Source organism: Geotrypetes seraphini, chromosome 3 (genome assembly GCF_902459505.1).
Source record: "Geotrypetes seraphini chromosome 3, aGeoSer1.1, whole genome shotgun sequence".
Lineage (NCBI taxonomy): Eukaryota > Metazoa > Chordata > Amphibia > Gymnophiona > Dermophiidae > Geotrypetes > Geotrypetes seraphini.
This window is the reverse complement of record NC_047086.1, coordinates 334,990,346-335,013,097: the sequence shown is the minus strand read 5'-3', so window position 1 is coordinate 335,013,097 and position 22,752 is coordinate 334,990,346. Positions and strand designations below refer to the sequence as shown.

The 22,752-nt window shown below is 43.2% G+C and overlaps 1 protein-coding gene and 1 non-coding gene across 3 annotated transcripts in view; both read right to left on the bottom strand.

Moving 5' to 3' along the window:
- REL (REL proto-oncogene, NF-kB subunit) overlaps positions 1 to 20,098 on the bottom strand; it is a 111,992-nt gene extending 91,894 nt beyond the window's left edge. For both annotated transcript variants that reach the window (XM_033938620.1, XM_033938621.1), the window contains exon 1: positions 19,807 to 20,098. In XM_033938620.1, coding sequence (XP_033794511.1) covers positions 19,807 to 19,813 — 7 coding nt within the window. In that variant the 5' untranslated portion in view covers positions 19,814 to 20,098. The remainder of the gene's footprint in view (positions 1 to 19,806) is intronic.
- On the bottom strand, positions 11,862 to 11,980 carry LOC117358351. The gene has a single exon (XR_004539046.1). It is a non-coding gene; the product is annotated as a 5S ribosomal RNA (ribosomal RNA).
- Positions 20,099 to 22,752: the final 2,654 nt, after the last annotated feature.

Sequence of the window (22,752 nt, the reverse complement as noted above, 5' to 3'; positions counted from 1 at the left end):
TTTTGTTATAAGTCACTTTACAATCTATTTTCATGATCAATTTGCTTTCAAGATATCGAGACACCTTATACATTTTTCTGCAATTTTTTTTTTGTTTGTTTCCTTCTGTAAGGGGCTGCTCTAAATTGAAATATTTGGAAAAGATGTTGGCTTTTCAGGTTGCTAGTTTGGAGAGAAAACTGGGCCCTATAATAGAAGCATTTGTAGCTTTTGATCATTATAGGAAAATGTTAAAAACTTACCCTAACTTTTACAAAGCCATAGTAGCAGTTGCTACACAGCTAAAACTCCAAAGCCCATTAAATCCCTATGAATGTCAAAGCAATTACCAAAGGAACATTTACTTATTTAAGCAATTCAGAGGGGGGGGGGGGGCGGATGATAAATATGGATGTAGAAGGTAAAAAACAGAGGAGCTACAGTACTAACCAAGGATGCAGGAGGTGGAGCTAAGAGAGAAAAAAAAATGTAGATGATACTTTCTACACAACTTGCGACTAAAGGAGACTAACCAACTGGTTCAAGACTCATATGCCTTTTGCACTAGAATAGAGGGTTAAGTGACTTGCTCATGATTATAAGGGGCTATAATGAGCTCAGCTGCACTAACCTTTAGGCTACTTCTCCACCCTGCAGGAATAGTTGGGAGGGAGAAGGTGAATGATATGGAGAAAAGGAACTAGGGGAGAAGGAAAACCATACGATTGCTATGCTTTGCTACCAATGCTGTTATGTTTTGAGATTGTCCCGTAATCATGTTTATTTGCACAGTTTATGAAAATAAACAACAATTAAAACCAATTTTCATGCATAAAACACTATTTAACATGTGTAAATGGCTCTTATAAAACAGGTCATGCTCAACAGGTGGACTCAAGGGCAGAGTTTGGGCAAGTAATGGATGGAATCAGACTTTACATGGGTCTTTTAAATTTGCAGATGACACTAAGCTGTTCAAAGTTGTTAAAACACATGCGGACTGTGAAAAATTGCAGACAGATCTTAGGAAATTGGAAGACTGGGCATCCAAATGGCAGATGAAATTTAATGTTGACAAATTCAAGGTGATGCACATTGGGAAGAATAACCTAAATCATAATTACCAGATGCTAGGGTCCACCTTGGGGGTCAGCACCCTTGAAAAAACATCTAGGTGTCATTGTAGACAATATGCTGAAACCTTCTGCTTAGTGTGCAGTGGAAGCTGAAAAAGCAAACCAGATGCTAGGATTTATTAGAAAAGGGCTGGTAAATAAAAATAAGACTGATATAATGCATCCGTATCATTCCATGGTACGACCTCACCTTGAGTATTGCATTCAATTCTGATTGCCATATCTCAAAAAAAAAAACAAAAAAAAAACCAGGCAGAATTAGAAAAAGGTTCAAAGATCGACTGAGATGATAAAGGGGATGGAACTCCTCTTGTATGAGAAAAAATTAAAGAGGTTAGGGCTCTTCAGCTTGGAAAAGGGAAAAGGCTGAGGGAAGATATGATTGAAGTTTACAGAATCTTGAGTGGTGTCGAACGAGTACATGTGAATCGATTTTTTTATTCCACCAAAAATTACAAACACTAGGGGACACTCAATGAAGTTATAGAGAAATACTTGTAAAACCCCAGTGTTGAAACAATTGCATTGGTTACCTATGAAGTTTAAGATTCTTTCAATCATACAGCAAATCTTATATCATGTTTCTCCAATGGCACTAAAGGAGTTTTTTTTTTTTAAATCTATCAATCCAGAAAACATTTGAGATCTGAAAATGGTTTTGAAGTTGAATTTGGAGGGTAAGATGTTAGTCTCTCATGTTAAGATAGGGGCAAAAATTATTTCTGTAGCAGGTGCCAAGCTTTGGAATGCGCTGCCTGGTATTCTGCAATTCTGTGATGGGAGACTGAAGTTTAAGAAAATGTTGAAAACACAATTATTTGTCAATGCCTTCATGTGCTAATGCTATTTGCTGCTGAAGCCTTACCGTCCTGTATATGTTTTTATGGGATTTTGTCTTACCATCTTGTAGGATGAATTTGAAAAAATGTTTTAATAATGATACTGTTAATTAATGTTTTATTGTGTTTGTTCTATTGAAACATGTTTTAGTATTTTTAATATGTATGCATGTAATTTTGTAAACCGTATAGTTTTTATGCGGTATATACATTTTTAAATAAATAAATAAGAGGAAATTTTTTTTCACACTTAGGATAGTTAAGCTCTGGAACATGTTGCAAGAGTATGTGGTAATAGGAGGTTAAGGTAGCTGGTTTTAAAAAAAGGTGTAGACAAAGGGCTCCTTTTATTAAGCTGTGTTAGGGCTTTAACGCATGGAATAGCGCACACTATTGAGCTGGCATTAGATCTAGAAGCGTAGCACGCGGTAATTTCCTGCGTGCGCTAAAAACGCTAGCGCACCTTAGTAAAAGGAGCCCAAAGTCTTGGAGGAAAAGTCCATAGTCTGCTATTGAGACAGATATGGGGGAAGCCACTGCTTGTCCTGGGATTGGTAGCATGGAATGTTGCTCCTATTTGTCAGGTACTTGTGACCTGGATTGACCATTGTGGAAACAGGATACTGGGCCATTAGTTTGCCATTAGTCTGACTCAATATGGCAATTCTTATGTTCCTTTTATAAAAATACATACCAGATGCAGAATTGTGTGTATTTACATTTATACCCAAATATCAAATCCAATGGAGGAACTGGAGGTTATTTTGCATTTATATTTGTTTACATTTATACCTGCATTGGGCAGGCACAGTGTCTGCTTCCTCATTCTAGGTATGATTTCTTCAAGATTTGTTCTAGCATTTATAAAGATGCACAAGCACCTAAGTGTCTATAAGACAGATGCCTGCATGCCTTGTTAACCTACATTTTATGTTATAAAATTACCCTTCTAGTGTATAGTCAGGTATAAATATCTCTATGAATGAGTTAACCAGAAATTTCATCATAAAAATTGGACAAATCTCAACAAAAAAATAAAAATAAAAAAATAGAAGGGGAATATATCTCTGAGAAAAGATGACTAAAGTCACCAGAAACAAACAAAAAAAACCCCACCAGGTTTTAATAAATTAGAGCATTGTGTAATACAGCAACGCAAACCCCCATCTTTTTATGTGAAAATAAGTTGCAGAAGTTCAAGCATGCAACATGCCGATTGCTTATGGACCAATGACATGAAAAATAAAATTGGTTATCCTCAATATTTCGGATCTGCTACTTTAGTCACCTTTTTCCCAGAGATGGTCACATTTGTCCAAATGATTCAAGAGTAAGAGAAATGGACTTGTTACTCTAAAAAAAAAAATAAAAAGTATTTTGTACCATGGATTAACAAGGACCTGTTGATCTCTCAGCCAAAATCTGAAAACACCTCAGCCAGAATAAATGGCTAAAAATCCAGAACGCAGAGTCAACGCTTGATGGCTCATCTCTAAACATTAGACAGAAATCAGGGCATTACTTATGAAAAAGAAGCTGGCAGATAAGTCCAGGTGTGAGTGGACTGCAACAGATAAAAGCGGATTAACATGTGAAAAGTGGTGTTGCAAGTAAACCATTCAAGATGTTTTACAGTAGCCATGGCAAGGAGATCAGGTAAATGCTGTCTTGCATTTCCTTGCTTTGACAGGCCCTTTGTAGTCTTTGTAAAGATGTCATAGCACGGGAGCATTTGAGACCACATAGGTAACTGAATGGATAGTTTGGTGGTAAGTTTTAATCCAAGCAGCATTAATATTTATGATTCTGGACAAATGCATTCCTCTAAAACAGGGGTGTGTCAAAGTCGGTCCTCGAGGGCCGCAATCCAGTCGGGTTTTCAGGATTTCCCCAATGAATATGCATGAGATCTATTTGCATGCACTGCTTTCATTGTATACTAATAAATCTCATGCATATTCATTGGGGAAATCCTGAAAACCCGACTGGATTGCGGCCCTCGAGGACCGACTTTGACACCCCTGCTCTAAAAGCCTGGAGCAATATTAATTGTTACTGTGACGACAATGTCAGTCACTCAGGAGTCGCAGACTTGGTGGGCCGTGGCCCTTTTCTGCCGTCACTTTCTATGTTTCTAGCAGGAAACAGGGTGTTTAGAAGAAGCACCTAAGCCTATATGTTCATTGTGTCGACAACTGTACTTATCAAAGAAGGTATTAGTTATACACATTGACATGTTCAAGGAAGTAAAATATAATCTTGCTGAAGATTTTTTTTATTCATGCTTTTATTTCTCTTTATAGAGTGGCTTTCAAGAGCCAGTACACAAAGAACAATATACTGGAATTTTTCTTTTAAATGCTGCAGTATGCTAGTGAGCACAACAAATGCAGATGAATTCATATTGCCATAACCCCATTCTGAAGTAACTTCCTTATGTACTGGGAGGATATGGCACAGATTAGTTTAGTACCTTTTCCACTTAAGTATCCGATTCTAGACTGCTCCCACAGCAAACTTGCAAAGAAGAATCTTTCAATACATATGGGGGGGAACAACCACCGAGAGTCTCCAGTACAGACCCTCCACAGCTATGTTCTTAAATAAGCTCTTGATTTATTTCTATTACATAAGGGTAGATATTCAAAGCACTTAAATGACCAGAAACATCTGGCTGTTTAAGTCATTGTCCAGGGCTAACTAGGTATATTCAGCAGCACTTAACCAGACAACGCTTTGGAAAATGCTCAAGTTAGAAAACCTAAGAACATAAGAATAGCCTTGCTGGGTCAGACCAATGGTCCATCAAGACCAGTAGCCCGGTCTCACAGTGGCCAATCCAGGTAACTAGTACCTGGCCAAAACCCAAGGTGTAGCAATATTCCATGCTACCGATACAGGGCAAGCAGTGGCTTCCCTCGTGTCTTTCCTCCAGGAACTTGTCTAAACCTTTCTTAAAACCAGCTACACTATCCGCTCTTACCACATCCTCTGGCAACGCATCCCAGAGCTTAACTATTCTCTTGAGTCATGTGGGTGTTCCTGGGGCAGTGTCGACACTTAGCCAGGTAAGCATTTAAGAGGCTATGGTAATTGCATAAATAGGACTGCATAAAACACTGTCCTGTCTTTATGCAATTCACCTTAGCTACTAAACTGGCTATGTTTTCACTGCCTGCATATACCTGGAAATTCCATGCAGATGCTGGCAGTGGTAGGCAAAATGCTGAGCGCCTTGGGCTGAATATCTATCCTATAATGTTTTGTGAAAAAAGTCACAGGTGGAAAAGTAGTAAAAAATGTGTACATAGGGCAAGGTTTTTGTCCATTTTGCTAACATTCCTGCTGTGTATACTACCCTTACATAAGACATTCTATAACTCGGTCGCCTACGATTGTGCAGAGGAAGCTCAAGGTTGGAATTTTAGAGAATAATGCATAGCTTTAGATAGAATAGTCGAGCTAGACGCATTTCACTGTAGCCGTATTGTCGTAAGTCTTCTGTACCTTGTTTGTTACCATGTAACCTGTTCTGAGCTCTCTGAGGAGGACAGGATATAAAATTGAAATAAATAGGTACAGAATCAAATCAAGGGATTCCTGTGCATCCAGAGTGGCTGGAGGTAATCTGCTCAATTCCCAGGGAGGGAGATGGAGGCAGGCAGTGCAAGTACTGCTACTGCAGCAACCTCTCTGCTGGCGAGAGCAGTAATGCTGAGACTGAGACAGTCTTTGAAAGCTTCCCTGCACCTCTATGGATGGCAAGGTACTTTGTGTTACCCTTGCATGACCATCTGTGTGCCAGTGAAATGTGAACAAGGAAAAATGAGGCTAAAGATTGAGTAAAATAGACGTATTTCCAAGCAATCAATACAACAGGAATAGAAAGCCAATAGGAGCAAGAGGAAATAAGATCTGACAAGATGCGAGAAGGAGAGTGATATTCAGGAGAATGGCCATGAGAAATAAGACCTAGAATGAAAAGGAGACAAAGTAGGAAATAAATTACAAAAGAATGAACTTTTAGAGGAAAAGCAGAAACCAAAGAAGAGGACACTAAGATAAAAAAGCACTAGGCATTAATGTCATCCAAGTGAAGGTTCTCTCACTTGTAGTTTTAATGCCATAAACTGATGCCGAGCACTGCTATGAAGAAGAAGCCAAGGGCAGAAAAACTAAGTGCTCCCCAACAGTGGCAAGCTCCCGCCCCCGGTGTTTGATAGGTTCTTGGGAACTGAGTAAACCAATCAGCCCTCAGGATGCTCAGATGCATTTTCAAAAATGAGAGCTAAACAGGGTAGCAAATCTCCATCTCTGTATGTGTCTCTCTCTAACTGTGCGGGTCTCTCTCACTCCACGAGTATGTACTTCTGTGTGTTTCACTGGCAAGGATAGCATCATATAAAAAGACTCTCCCAATGAAGTCCACAGGGACAATGGGATTGCAGCTGAAAATTATAAAGCAGAGATTTCAGAATCCAATATCTTTCCCTTCCTCCAGTGTGCAGGTGTCTCCCCTAACCATTTGAGAGCCCCATCAGGTAAAAGAAGAGTAAATAGGACAAATAGAAATTTCCCCTCAGTCTTCTGGGACGCTGATCCCCTGAGCATATGCACAGAAGTAGCCAGCTGCTTAGAGAAATTTTCTGCCAGTTCCCACAAAGCTATTAACCAGAGAGAAACAAACTGTTTCTCCCTACCCTCTTCCCCTTCTGACTTAAATTTCCATGCACTTAGAAGTACAATCTGGGTATGTACTGTAAAACCTGGGTACATACTTTTAGCCATTAAGGGATGAAGGGGATAATTTTCAGCCCAGGAAATTTACTCATCTGAAAGCAGTTACAGCACTATGGATGAGCACCTATCTTTCAAATCTTCATTGGCAACAAGCAGCATCTCCTACCTGCTGCTGGTAGGTGATGCTGCTGGTGAAGAATTGAAGACATAAGGAAGGGGAGGGTGTGCATCACATAGAATGGTAGGGGGTGGGGAAGACTACATTGGGAGGGGGCAAACAGCACATCAATGCCAGCAGCCTCTGCCCCAGGCGCAAACTTCCCTCACTACACCACTGATCTGAGGCAGATTATCCAACATTCCTGATAGCTCGCCACCCACCTACCTGTAAAAATTGGGAGGCAGAAAAGAAGCCCATTTGCTCCTGCCTCAGGTGCTCGTTATCTTCCAAAATGATGGCACTTGACCCTTAGTGGTATTCTGCAGCACACCACTAAGGCTCAGTCTGCCAAATAAGGTGACACTTCCCAAATAAGGGAGGGGATGGGAAATCAAGGGGTCCAGTCCATTATGGAAGGCTCTCTAACCCAGGGTGCCTTTCACAAGATATCCTCAGGTGATTAGGTGGAGAGGAGTGGTGGGGAGTCTAGGGCCCACCAGGACATTTTTGAGATATGGTAGTAGGGGTGGAGGCAGGGATCAGAGAGTCCGGCAAACCTGTTTACTTTAATGTTTTACTTCCTGTTAGCATGTTAATAAATCCCTGCTAAAGCACAGACAGGAAAGGAGCTATTTTACTTACCATTTAGCAAAGAGCTGTACATTATGTGGTTCTTACTGATAACACATTGTTTAATGCTGTTGTGCAATGCCACTGATTTACTGTACACTGAAACTTAGCACTGCGTTTTGGCATACTGCTACAGTGTGTGTTAAATTTTCCTTCATTATAATTTTGGCTTTTGATGCCCTTGAAGGCAAGGAAGTGAGAGGCTACATAGGGAGTAAAAGATAAGATATAGGAAAGGAAATCAGCTAAGAGGTGACTGAGGAGGCAGGTTCCTTAATGCAAATGTATCCAAGTACAGTTGCTACCACTGCACCAAAACGCTATACAAGCCACTTTTCTAAGGAGATATTAGAGGTTACAAAATAAGCTTCTCTTACTTGGACATTTTGAATGTAAGGAAATTGAGACCTTGCTGTGCCTCGCTTTACAGGTACCACCACATTGATACCATAAACCACAAACATAACAGGATGCAATGAAGAGCAGAAGGAAGGGAAGTTGTTAAAACACACACAAACATAAGGAACATGACAGGACTTAATAAAAAAAATTACACACTCAGAGCTAGTGCAAGGGTAGAGGCCACCCTATATAAACCAGCAGCCTTACATCCCCTACCTCTCAATTAGGTTTCATGACCCTAACTTGCAGCACCCACCAAAAGACTGATAATTAATTAAACCAATTATAATCATCACACAAACATCCTACAAAAAAAAAGGCCAGAGTAAAACTTTGTGCGGATGGTCTTTGAGTTGATACGGCTGTTAGGATCTACATGCATTGCATTGCCTCTCAACTCAGTCCCTCATGGCTTATCCAGCCAGTCTGGTTTCAGGTAACCACAATGAATATCCATGAGAGAGATTTGCATTCATTGCCTGCTTGGTATGCAAATATCCCTCATGCAAATTCATTATAGGTATCCTGAAAACCCAATAGGCTGGTGTGCTCTAAGGAATGGGTTAAGAAAAAAGAAGCTGCTGCCCTAGGCAATCACCTAGTCTTGCCTAAGTGTGAAAAGACATGAAATAAAATACATTTGAAGGAAAAGAGGAAATGTAGGAACAAAGCAATGTAGAACAACTGGAAAAAAAAAGTCTCTCACATAAGAACCAGTAATCCATTTGCATCTCTTGAATCTCTGTCACACTGGTATCAGGTCTTGGCTGATCTAGCAACATCACATAGGGCTCCTTTTACTAAGACACGCTAGCGGTTTTAGCGCGCATTACAATATCGCATGCGCTAAACGCTAATGCCTCCATAGAGCTTGCGTTAATATTTTTCATTTAGCGCTTGGTTATCAAGCGCTAAAAATGCTAGCGCACCTTAGTAAAAGGAGCCCATAGTTTTAATATTTACATTAAAAGCCAGTCCATGAAAATCTAACTCGTATTTATTGCAGATATCCTAAAGTCCTAAGGAAACCCCAGCTAGCCAGGTTAGATTTGGGAACCAGTGGTAAAAATGTGTGTGCGCATTCTGACATTGCTCTTGCTAGCAATACCCTACTGAAAAGTTTCTGAATTTTCTTCTCTCATGTAGCTTCCTGGTCCGTACATCATTAACTGCTACAAATGATCAAATACAAAAATATTCTCACTAGGATAGCAGAGAGTGATTTACTATAGCTGCCATCCATGACATACTAGAACAGGGATGGGCAAACTCAATCCTTGAGGGCCACAACCCTAAGGATTTCCACAATAAATATGCATGAGATTTATTTGCATACAATGGAGACAGTGCATGCATATAGATATCATGAATATTCACTGGGGAAATCCTTAAAATCTGATTGGGTTGTAGCCTTTGAGGACAGAAGTTGCCCACCCCTTTACAAGAAAATTGGACGCTGTTCTCCCTAATATTTATGACACTTGCACAGTGTTAAATAACCCAGCTAGTCACTTGTTAGACACTTCCTGTTTTTTTGTATCATGTGACATCACAGTCAACTTCCCCTGTTCAAAAGCACTTTGATTAACAACATTCTGAATGTATCAGTGCACAGAACAGCTACAGACATGTATAGAGCAGTAAGTCAGAAAAAACCATCACATTTCACTAACCAATGCAAAAAGACGAGATCTACATATAGGTTCCAATTAGGGTATGGCATTTACTAGTCTGAAAAAGTATCAAAATAAGACAGCAGTGCTTTGAGAAAACTTTACAAAAGTATGAAGAAAATTTCTTCTTGGTCTGCATAAATCTGATAAATTTCTACCGTCAAATCTCTACCTTTGAATCACCACTATGTTTCACAAACTTTTAATGCTTACTGTGTAATTATAATCTTTAATATCAACATTGCAGCAGATTTCTTCACCATTAAGGTGTTCACAGAATTAAGTAGCTCAGTCAAAGAAATGGAGAGGGGGTGATATATGTATTTGTTATAGAAGATAATTGACTGAATTTAAGTGCTGTTAAAGTGTAAATTGTCTGTAAAATATGTTGCACTTATTTTTGGCTTTAAAACGTCCTTATTTAATATTCCCCTCCCCAATCGCACATGCACTCTCCCCAGCAAATAACACACTAGTCATCCCCTTGAACCTCATTTACGAAAAATATCCAAACTCCTAAATAAGCATCTTCCTTAGGTATCCATTTAACCTTCTCCTAAGGTAAAATTATGTTCTTACCTGTTAATTTTCTTTCCTTTAGAAGCAGCAGATGAATCCAGAGACCAATGGGATAGCTCACTTCTACCAGCAGGTGGAGATAGAGAAACTGATTAACAGGTGTACTTATTTGCTGGCACTCCTCCTGTCTCATCAGTATAGCTCCTTGCCCAAGCACATTTAACCATCAGTAGGTATAGCATGTAAAAAACTTCTTTCCCAGAACACCTCGCGAACAGCAACGATACAGAATACAATCATGAACAACACCCAATCACTAAAAGCCGTACACGAAAAACTGACAACCAGATACCAGAAAGGGTGGGGCTCTGGATTCATCTGCTGCTTCTAAAGGAAAGAAAATTAACAGGTAAGAACATAATTTTACCTTCCTTAGCAAAGCAGCAGATGAATCCAGAGACCAATGGGATGTAGCAAAGCAATCCTTAATTTGGGTGGGAAGCAAACGCCGCCTTCGCAACGACCGAAGCATCAAAAAAACCCTATCGCATGTGCCCGCACATCCATGCAGAGACGCGGAGAGAAGGTACTCTCGGAAGACCAGTTAGCCGTGAGACAAATCTCCTCCAAGGCACAACCCCTCTGGGCCGAGCCCAAGAAGCAGCCATCGCTCCAGCGGAATGGTCATGAAGTTCAATCGCCACCCGCTCCCCTGCCAGCAGGCAAGTATAAAGAATGTCCTCCTGGACCATTGAGCGAGGTAGGCATCGGATGCCGCCATACGCCTGAGGCGTTCCTTGAAGAATCCCAAAAAGGAGATATAAACCACTAACAGTTGTTAGAAACCGATCTCGCGGAGAACGCTACATACGTTTCAAAAAATGCAGTGAATAAAAGTACTGCTTCCACTATCTCCTTCCAGGAAGAAGGAAGGAAAAGCGAGCATGATGTAAAAGAAAGGATGACACCCCCTAGAAAGAAATAGTGGTACCATCCGAACTGACACCCCATATGACGGAAATAAGGAATAGGAATCCCCGTTGAACAAGGCCTGCAACATCGCAACTGCAAAGCTGAAGCCATGACCACAAGGAATCCCATGGACAACCGCACAGCTCTTTAGAGCCCCAAAGGACAAGGCTAAAATGAAGCCATCGGTAACTTAGAAGAAGTACGTGAATGAATTACACCAAACCGGGCTTTCTAAGAGGTGCATGAATATACCGCCTTCTCTTTAGGAACTGAACTACAGGAAGCTGAGAAGTCAGCGAAGGGCCATATACCTAGTTCCTGTAACAAGCCAAGAATGGTAATTGAAGCTGAAGGGAATTGAACGCTATGCCATCGGCAATATACCTGTGCTAAAAAGGAACTCAGGAAGGGTGCAACTGTTGAGAAGTATTCAAGAAAGGAAACACCTCCAAAAGGAAGCAGAAGCCACAGGAGAAGACGTCTGTAGCGCCTGGATAAGAGAAGAAACAACCTGCTTCGCATTACCGTCACACGCCAGTCAAGACTGCTCAAAAGCTAGGTCGTAATACCAAAGTAGTATGAATATCCATGTTGATCTCAATCAAGGAGAGCAAAGTCGGAGATAAAAGGAAACTTCTTAGTCCGGCTGTCGAAAGGCTCAACAGATCCACATAGCGCAGCCAAGCCAGAGATTGTACCAATACTGTGCCCCTAAAGCGAGCTTGAGATGGCAAATCCAAGCTATCATCAGCCAGGGGAAAACAGTGAAAAAGAGAAACCAGAGGATTTTTTTTTTTTTTTTTTTTTTTCAAGCCTACAGCACCTGGTATTCCCAGGTGGTCACCCATCCAGGTACTAAACAGGCCCTATCCTGGTTGGCTTCTGAGATCAGACGGGATCGGGCACATTCAGGGTGGTATGGCTGTAAGAAAGAAGCCACACTGTTACCCCCTTTAACTCCCACTTCCTGTGCCCGCCTAAGAAGCTAGGAAGCATGGAATTGTGAGACGAGGCCATGAGGTCAAGTTCCAGGAGATCTTATTTCCACCACAAGAAAAGTGGAACACCTGAGCCAAAATTCCCAATAACCAGGATGTAGAAGATATCACTATAACTAACGTCTACACTTCTAGAGCGTACGCAGTGCTGTACACAGTAACATCCAATAAATGAGCTATGCTCAGATTTCGCAGAGAGAAAGACTAACCAAACTCTTTTCCTGACCTGAAAAATGATCGGTCAACCGAATAGAAAGATGAGGGTCCACCCATCGAAGTAGAACAACCACTGTACCTGGCAACTGAGTACATCACCTACTGCCCAAGCTGCAGAGAAACACCCCCATCATAATACTGACTGAAAGGGCCCTCAGCGGCATTCCGGAAGAATGGTCTGAAGCTCCAGAAAGGAAGCCTGACCATGCTCAAGAGTAGAAGAAGGAACCAGAACTTAGTCGCCTCTGAAGACCAGACTCCTGAAGCTGAGGATGGAAGCCACCGAGCCCCCCAACCCGACAGTCCAGAATAGTCGGTGGTCATAAGCTAGTCCAGGAAAGACCGAGGCATGCCCTGGAAAGACAATCTTTCTGAGCCCCTAAATCATACAAAGCTATGCAGGAGAAGCCTAGCAACTAATAGGAGCCCAGAGATACCGAGAACCACTGGAATAAAAGCGGCTGCTGAGCGTTAGAAGGGAAAGCAAGCCGAGGTTCCCAGAGGGGTCAGCAATATGGATGCTAGAACCTGAACAGAATCCCATACTCTTAGCCATGGTAAGCGAAGAACGCCAATCTGAGATCGAGACTCCACACTCAAGGCTCTGGAAAGAATTACAAGTCTCTCCTATAAGAATAACCGCCTCAACCCGATATACCTATAACTAGTATAGGAAAAAAGAGCACTGCAAATATGAAGATGCGCATGTAAAGAATTGAGGAAAAGAAACCACCCGCTTCGTGTCAGTCAAAAGACCCGACTGGAAGTCGTCCGAATCAAGCAGGCAGTCAAGCATAAATCAGACAAATCGCCTGGCAGTGCCACCGAACCCTTGGGTAGGTGAAATGGAATGTGCCCCAAACCGAAAGCGCTGCTCCGAGAGAGGCAGGCCAACCTAGTGCAGACTCAGAGTCCATAGAGAAAATGTAAATATCTTCCCAGGTTGACTGCAGAAATGGGTAACCCTGAGAAACTAATGCAGCCGAATGGAATCCAGCCTGCCCAAAGCCCCCATCTTGGCCACCCACTAATAAGTGGTACCCTAAGAACTACAAGAACTGTCCCGAGGACCAGCCACACTTCAAAGAGAAACGCAAAACAGAGAGACTCTGGAAACGAGAGGAGGATGCAAAGGTGCAAGCATCCTGAAAAAAGTTCACAGCTCCCTGACATGACAGTAAAGCGACTACTCCTTCATGAGAAAACTGTCAACCTGGAAAAAGAACACCGTCTTGCGATGTGAAGGGGAGCATGAGGACATTCAGCAACCTGCCTGAGCTTTACGCAAGCAAAGGAAAGACAAGGCGCACCAGGCGTAATCCAGAAGCAGCATACGCCTCTCCAGAGAAACGAGCTGTACCTGGCCGAAAACAGACCAGGTTTCCACTCCAAAAGAGAGCGGAAGGGGAGAATTCATTGGGCATACAGTGCCAGCTACCCTACGACCTCGCAAGCAGAGGATCTTGCCCTTAGGGATCAGCCGCCACTAGACCATGCTTCTAGAGCGGAAGGCCGTCTAGCTTTTTTTTTTTTTTTTTAAATAGACTTGAACCTTCGCCTCTTCTTTTGGAGCCATATCAGCTCTACTCCTTAGCTGGGGCTTGAACCTCAGCTCCTTGTTACTAACCCAGCACACAACCCTTGCGCCACTAGGTTTTCACAGACAAGCTGGCCCACAGCAAGAAGAAAAGAACCATCAGGCCTCAAGAGAGACCCTCCACTCGGAATTCCTGCAACTACCCCGCAGAAACAAGTCAAGAGCCCAAGCAGGCGGACGCAGCACCCAGGCAGAAGGCCTAAGGAAACCTCCTACATCGCCGCACGTTATCGGAACCCCGAGTGAAGAAATGAACCACACGAATGATACACTGGCACGCCCTTGACACCTACTCCACCTTGCTGTTCGCTAACCCATAAGGCAGCAAAACCAAGCGTAGGCAGCCAAACTCAGGGCAGAAACTTAATGTGGAAGTGCCTAGGTATATAAATGGACAGCCCCCAATAACAACCTCTTTTTTTTTTTTTTTTCTTGTTAAGAGAAGCATGTGGACAACACCACAGCAAATGGAGCACTGCAATACGGGGCACAGCTGATTTCAAACAAAAATAAGCCGCGGTACACGCTTAAGTTAGCTGTAGGACATGAGTCAATGAACCTCGCGGCGCTGGGGGCCCAAGCGCGGGCACTTTCCTGCCAGAATCAAAACCGGCTGGCTCCCCCAACAGCGCTGTACAAAACAGACCGGGAGCTCATAGCCAAAACCGCAGCACACCGCTCCGCAAAGCAGACGGCGAGGCCTGCGCTGAGAAAGGCAGCCACCCAGAATAACTCCCCGAGTATTGCAGTGCTGGCGACCCAAACTCGGACTGTTTCGCGCCAAAATAGGCCGGCTCCTAGAACATTGCCGCTCACACCGGCTCGGAGCCCATAACCGAAGCATATAAAAAATGCAAAACACACCTCGGGGAGGAAAGGGGAAAAGGCGCATGGCTCCCAACAGTAGGGGAGCACAAGCTCGCACCACCCGCGCTATAGAACGATTCAGCTCCAGTTCAGATAATGTATAACACACCCGGAGCCGCCCTCACAATTCGCGGCCATATCGAGAGCCACACAGTTACATTTACCCACGGGTCGTGGCAGTATCAAGAAACAATGTCCCAGAAACTACCAACCCCACAGCACAAGCGCTAGGGTAAGAAAAAGAAGCGCTCCTTAGTTATGCGCAGGAATACAGAGGCCACCTACCTCACTGAAGCAAGCTCATACCAAAACATATTCCACCACAAAACAAAACTGCCATAGTCAAGAACCCACAGCTCTCACACAACCACAAAGCTCAGAGACCAGTAGAATAAAACACATACTCACAATCTACTGGATAGTGCCGGTAGATGCCGGCAACACCTGCTGCCCAGCACGAGCAGGGCAAAAAAGTCAGCTGTGTAGGCCCCATTTTTTTTTTTTTTTTTTTTTTTTTTTTAAATGGGAAAGAAGAAAAATAGGGACCAGGGCAGACCCTCTATCATTGGAGGGAGGGTGAGGCAGGGACAAGGGGGGGCCCAAGTGTAACCTCTAAAGCCGGCACCGATTAGCCGGACACCCCTGTCTCACTGAAGAGAAAAAACTCAACAGGAGAAACAGAATGGCAGTCTCACTGAAGAGAAAATCTCAACAGGAGGTAATAAAGTTCCAGCCACAGCCAGAATCCAGGAGCTAGTTGAATAGCGACTTCCACCTGCTTGGAGATAGAGAATACTGATGAGACAGGAGGAGTGCCAGCAAATAAGTACACCTGTTAATCAGTTTCTCTATCTCCACCTGCTGGTAGAAGTGAGCTATCCCATTGGTCTCTGGATTCATCTGCTGCTTTGCTAAGGAAATAAGCATCTCCCTTAGGTATCCACTTAACTGATTCCTTCAAAGTTAGGTATCTTTCTTCAGTTGCCTATATTGTTTTTCCCACTGAACCTTGTAACTACTTGAACCCTGTCAAGTTATTCTATCGATAAATCCAGATATCTTATACTTGTATTTCTATACCACAACATGTAATTTACTTAAATCGTTGTAATGTAATTCTCTCGGTAATGTCCTGATCTCTTTTAACTGTAATCCGCTTAGAACCGCAAGGCACAGGCGGAATAGAAATCACAAATGTAATGTAATGTAATGTAAAAAACAAAATTTTAAAAAAAGAAATCCATCCCACTTAACACAGATGGATACAGAGACCCCCAAAGTAGCCCTTCTGAAGCTGTTGGTTTATTTCCCAGGTCCCAGCCATGTCCAAAACCAGTTCTGGCAGATGTATGAGTACATACCCAAAACTTAAATAAAAAGAAAATAAAAATTATTTTTTCTACCTTTGTTGTCTGGTCACTATTTTCCTTAACATTTGGAACTAATCTCTGGTTTCTGCTTTCCTTTCCTCTATCTTTTAACTGTCTTGACAGGGTTTCTTTGTCTATTTGTCATTTTTTTTTTTTTTCTCTCTCCATGTATATCATCCATCTTTTCTCTGCCTCCCTATCTGCCCTAAGCATCATCGCCCCTGTGGCCCTGCCCATATCCTCCCACTATGCTGAGCACCTCCCATATCTGTATCCCTATTTGTGCCTTGTCCAATATAATTTTTCTATGTCCTTATCTTTCGCTAATGTGCATGCAACTCTCCCTCCCCTCCTGTCTCTTCCCCAGGCCAGGAACTCTACCTCTCTCTTCCCTCTATTTTGTCCCCCTTCCCAGGGTTCTGGAAGGTGTTTTTCTCTTTCTCTTCTGTCCAGCACCTCCCCCTCTTCCTTCCTAGCATCTCTTACTCTCCCCCCTCACCTCTCCTTCTCTCCTTCCTCCCCCCTCCCTCTCTCTGTTTTCTTCCACTACTTCCCTGGCCCAGCATCCCTCACGCTCTCTATCTTCCAAAATCACTTCCAGCTGGCCTGGCATCTTCCCTCTGCCTTGCCCCACCTCAGAAACTGGAGGTAGCATCAGAGCAGACTGGAAGAGGCAAAAAACAGGGCCACATGCCAGTTGAAAGTCATGTCTCTGCTGCACTACTGGCACAAGTAAATTTGGAAAACCAAGGGGACAGGGAGCATAGAAAGTGAGAGATGCCAGGCTAGGGAAGTAGTGGAAGGAAAGTAAAAAGAGAAATGCCAAATTACCAGTGGAAAGTCAATGCATGAGATCAAGGCAATAGGCATGCAAGTTAGAGAAGAAGCCTAAATTTGTGACTTGGTGTGTCTGTGGATAAGATGCTGCATGTCCTAAACGGAGCATCTTTATTAACAAACCTACTTGATGGTATTAGTTTTAAAACTGCAGTTGTTATACCATAACTAAAAATGAGCTGTATGGAACTATTGGTTAGCATTCTGTTACCAAATTGGACTTTGTGGTTTGACAGCACTTGTGCCGCTTGGAGGCTTAAAGTAAGACAAACACCAACATAATGTACATTTACTAAGCTGTATTAAAGAACTAATATGTGCTTAATGCAAAAAAAAAAAAAAAAAAAAAAGAACAACCAAAAATCCCAATGTGGGATGCGCTAAAGCATTCCACATTAGTTTATACAACTGCACATGGTAACCATGTACTAATTATTTTCTCCTAATTTTTTTTAAAGGGATGGAACGTGTTATTCCTGCTGCAAGAGGCACATCCTGTAGGCAGTCAGCTGGCGTCTCTCCTGCTCCTCAGCATAAATCTCAGAAGGCACACTAGTTTGCGATACACTGCTCTAAACCCATACATGGTTTGAGTGATCTGATCAAAAAATAAAGCAATGAGAGTCAATGCTAGGGAATACTGAATCAAATGTTTAAATACCCGCACTTTTCTGAAATTGCTGTTTCCTTCACACCACCAACAAATCTTCATAAGTTGCTTTTCAAGCCACAATTGCCATTTCTTGCTGAAAACAAAATCCGACAGAGGTACTCTCTGTTTCGCTTATTAGAAAAGCTGCTTCAGGGGAAAATTATCTTCAAAAACTTCATCCAGCTTGAAGCTCAACGCCTCAGTGTGACTAATGACCCATCTTCCACTGCCATACTTAAACGGCATGTTATGATGACATCATCACTCCAGCGACAAAACCATTCTAAACCACCCCAATAAAAAAAAGGTCTGCTACTCCACCATTAAACTTAAACCTCACAGGTAAAACAGTGTTTAATTTGAAAATCCACTGTTCTTTTTGACGTAAGCATCTGCCCTTATCACCTCTCCGCATGCCGGCAATCAGCTGCTCCACAACTGTGCATTTGAGCATATTAAAAAACTGTGTCCCTTTTCCATGCAATGAGTAACCAAAGGGACTGCTGTTTTCTTAGACTTCAGGTAACTCTGATGTTCAATCATTCTAATGCTTAACTTCTGAGAGGTCTGTCCCACTTAGCATAACCCACAAGGCCAAACTAATACATATACTGTATTACATTATATGATTGACATAATGTATTCTAACATAACTTTTATTTGAACAGGATCTATAAATGCCCAAGGTGTTAAGTCTACTGAACAATATTGACAAGGTTGATGATGTCCGATATCCATCCTTACAACTGTGTCAAAATTCTCCTTAGATGTACGACACAATAAAGCCCCCAAATTTCAATTTCTGGCATAAATCACCATCAAATGTTTACTTGTAAAATAGGGTATTTGATTCAATACTTCCTAGTTTGTCTCTCATTGATATATTTTTTGTTCATATCACTCAAACATGTGCGGGTTTAGAGTTTTTCTATCACCAAGTTTCCAAGTTTCCAAGTTTATTGATTTTTAATATCCCGACCATCAAACAATTGTCTGGCCGGTTAACAATCAAATCACATCCATCAACAAAAATAATTGGGGAAAAAAGGGTATTTTTATGGCTGTAGTAAAAATAAATGGCCTTAGCATGCAGGGAAGACCCAAGAAAGGGCATGCTAAGGCCAATTCTTATCACAGCTTTGTAAAAGGACCCCACCATTCACTGCAGCTCATTGTGGCTCTAGACAAGTCACTTAACACTTCATTGCTCCAGGTACAAAATAAATACCTGTCTAAAATATGTTTAAAAAAAAACACCAAAAAACAACGCTTTGATTATAACCCTGTGGGTGCAACTAGTGAGCAGCTCATAAGCAGCACTACAAAAAGCCCACATCTTGTTTCATGGACCAAGATGATAGTTGAAATAACTAAAGTAAATATTAAAATGAGTGCCAGAGAAAAATAAGGAACCTAGTGAAGCCTATGACCTTCTACTGTTATGGGAGATCACCAGGAGGAAGTGCGAAAAACAGAAACACCACTATTCCCTTCCCCCTTAAATTATATTATACACAATGCAGAACAAAAAAAAAAAAAAAACAACTAGCTATCTCTTAAAGAAAATCCACAAGCACTGCAGAGATCAACGCCAGTGAGAGTGTGTTTATACCAAATTAAACCTGTCCAATAACGTCTAATATGCTTGGGCAATTTTTTTTTTTTTTTTTTTTAGTCCAGTTTTCCCTAAACTCAGTGTAGGAGCACTCTAGTCTTTAAACTGCTTCCAAAGAGCGTCCACTACAGCCTGTCAGTTCCAGGAGGTAAAATCTGAGTCCAGTTCTGGAATTTTGACAGCTTATGGGACACACATAGCATCGGGGACTGCAGATATCACGCTGGGATGTAAATTTATAAACCAGGACCAGGCTGAAACGTTTCCCTTGGCAGCTGTGGCATACAGATAACGCGGCCCCGTCGACTCCTGGGTGCCCTAGCAAGCAGCCTTTCAGAGTTTCGGGAAACTTAAGGGCTCTCCACATTCTTCCTCCGGGTTACCAGAGCATCGCAGGAGGCGGCCGAGGCAAGAGGGTAGCGCGAGCACTTGAAGCTTTTTCCGTACCGAGAAGGTTCCACGCCATCCTCCCCGGCAGGGACCCTCCGAGCGGCACAGTGGTATTGCCATAGGCTGCGCGAGGCGCAGACCGCCCCCCCCCCCTCCTGCCGCGCGCACACATGCATAAAGAAACACTGTATAATCGCACAGACCGAGCTCTTACCTTCCATGTCCGCGGGAGGGTCGCGTGCGGGTTGAAACGGCGACGGCGCTTATAGTCTCTGCCTGGCACCCACCAGCGCAGCTCACGCTCTTTCTCTGGCCAGGAGCCTTGGGCTGGGAATCATAAGCGCCAGCTCGGTGGGTGTTGTGTGGGTGTTAGAGCACTCCCTCTATGCTTTCCTGCACTGCCCAGACATCAGAGCGGAACTCTTCCTCAATGTAGAGTTCCGATAGCTGCATTTACTGCTCCCGCCTCCCGCTGCAGTCTATTGGTCCCGCTTGCCCAACAGCATTTCAGTCTTAAAAAAAGGAGGCAGAGCTCCCTGTCCAATCCTTAGCTGTCTGAGTTCAATGACGTGCATGCCTAGAGCTTCTTAGTGTTTCAGCTCTTCTCATACCTCTTTTCCCATTATTTGGGTTCTGCTTGTCCTCTAAAAGTTCATAATTTATATTAATTCCCACTTTTGTCTCCCCTTCATTTTAGGTCTCATTTCACATCATGGCTCTTGTGAATGCCCCTACCTGTCTCACGTCTTGCTTCCTGTCTGTCAGGTCTTACCTCTTTTTTCTATTGGCTTAGTTTGGGGCTCATAATCGAAATGAAATATAGTATGTCTGAAAACCTGCCTAAATGGACACTTGGATGATCAAAAAGACAGGTCGTTCAAGTGCCAATAATCGAAACGGGTTTTAGACGTATCTAAAAGCAACTTAGGCATTTTTACTGCTGCTATGCGACCAGAGTGAAAAGGAGTGTTTTTGAAGGAGTGGTTAGGACAGGAGGTGGCGGGATGTGGGCCGACCTAGACTTAGGGATGGATTCACTAAGGACATCGATCGTGTCCTGACCAGTTTGCGGCCCGATTTTCCTCCGACCTGATTCACTAACTTCGTGGCCGATCATCCTACGATCCGATCCACTCATGAGAATGAGGGAAAGCGACATGTAAAGTAGGCAGGCAGCGATTCACTAACAAAAAACTGGAATACCGACTGGGCTAGCCAATCAAGAAACAAGCGACTGCTGCGGACCAGTCGCTCACGTCCTTTCCGACTGCATCTCCTGCTCTCTAATCCCGACTCTCCTGCTCTCTGCCCCGATTGCCGCTCTGCTTCTGCCCTGACTCTCCTTGCCTTCCCTGCACTGCGAGCCCATAGTTTTAACCTGCAGGTTTAAAGCGGGTTAAAACCACAGGCTCGCAAAGTAAAAAAAAGTTTAAAAAAAGGTTGCTGCTCTGTAAGCATGTGCAGACCATCTATAGATGGTCTGCGCATGCGTCGGGATCGCTATTCAGCAATCCATGCAGTCGGTTGGGGGCCTGATTCCGATTGTCCCCATTTGCATGAGGACACGTCGTGAATCAACCCTCCAGCCACAGATCAGATTGGTAGGGGAGTTTAGTGAATCTGGCCCTTAGTCGTCCTGCAGTGATAATCGAAAGTTTAACGAGACGGCCTAGACAGAATTTATATATTGTGATTTAGGCGATTTAAAAACAGATCTAAGTGCCCAGAAGATATCCAAAGTGACCAGATAACCACTGCAGGAACAAAGTACAGACCCTCCTCCCCCTCCCCCCAGTGATCACTGACACCCCCCCTCCCCCCCGCAATTAAAATCGGAATAAAAAAGTACATACCTACCTCCAGAACATCAGCACCTGGCACAGGAAAACCTAGTAGAACTGCACAGAGGTGGCTTAACTAGTCTAGGGGGGTGGGCTAGTGAACCATAGAGAGGAAGACCCACCAAAACCCTCCAGAAGCCTACTGTATTGCCATATAGGTGCAACCATAAGGTCTATTGGGGTGGTAGACAGGTGGGTATAGTAGGTTTTAGGTTAATTTGGGGAGGCTCATCATGACCTATAAGGGAGTTGTGGTAAGATGTTTATGTGGCACTCTTTTTGTGAAGTTCACAGCAGTGCCCTATAAGGTGCCACATTACTCTGTTGCCATGTCTGGGTGGCCAGTCCATCACTTTGCTGACCCCTCCCATGTCCAAAAGGTCTTTTTCTAGGTCAGGGGATATCTGCCCTCCTTTCTACACTTTCGCCCGCTGCATTCCACAGAAACTGCCCATACTGTTCCTGACCAGATCCAAAGGCCTCTACTCTAGCCTCATCCTTCTCTATCTATTTGCCACCTTTGATGCTGTTGATCACTGCCTGCTCCTTGATACGCTGCCTCGCTCGGATTCCAGGGTTCTGCTCTCTTGATTTTCTTCCTATCTCTCCCATCGCACCTTCAGTGGTTCTTCCTCCACAGTCATCCTGTTATTAATTGGTGTATCTCAAGGCTCTGTCCTGGGAGCACTCCTTTTCTCAATCTACACCTGCTCACTTAGAGCATTGATATCATTCAATGGTTTCCAGTATCATCTCTATGCTGATGACTCCCAGATCTACCTTTCTGCACCAGACATCTCTACTGCAACCCAGACCCAAATCTCAGGCTGTCTGTCCGACATTGCTGCCTGGATGTCTGACCACCATCTAAAATGGCTCATTTTCCCGCCTAAACCCACCTCCCCACTTCCCCCGTTTTCTATCTCTGTGGACAATACTCTCATCCTCCCCGTCTTGTCTGCTCGCAATCTCGGGGGTCATCTTTGACTCTTCTCTCTCCTTCTCCACCCAGATACAACATATCGCTAAAACTTGCCACTTCTTCCTCAATAATATTAATAAAATCCAACCTTTCCTCGCTGAGCACACTACCAAAACCCTTATCCTTACCCTCACCTCACGCTTATATTACTGCAACTCGCTACTCTCAGGTCTTCCGCTCTGCCATCTTTCTCCCCTTCAATCCGTCCAGAATTCATATTCCATGAGAGCTGCTATACTCACATTGCCCCTCTCCTAAAGTCACGTCATTGGCATCCCATCCATTTCTGAATACAATTCAAACTCCTCTTACTGTCCTACTCAGCTGCCCCTCATTA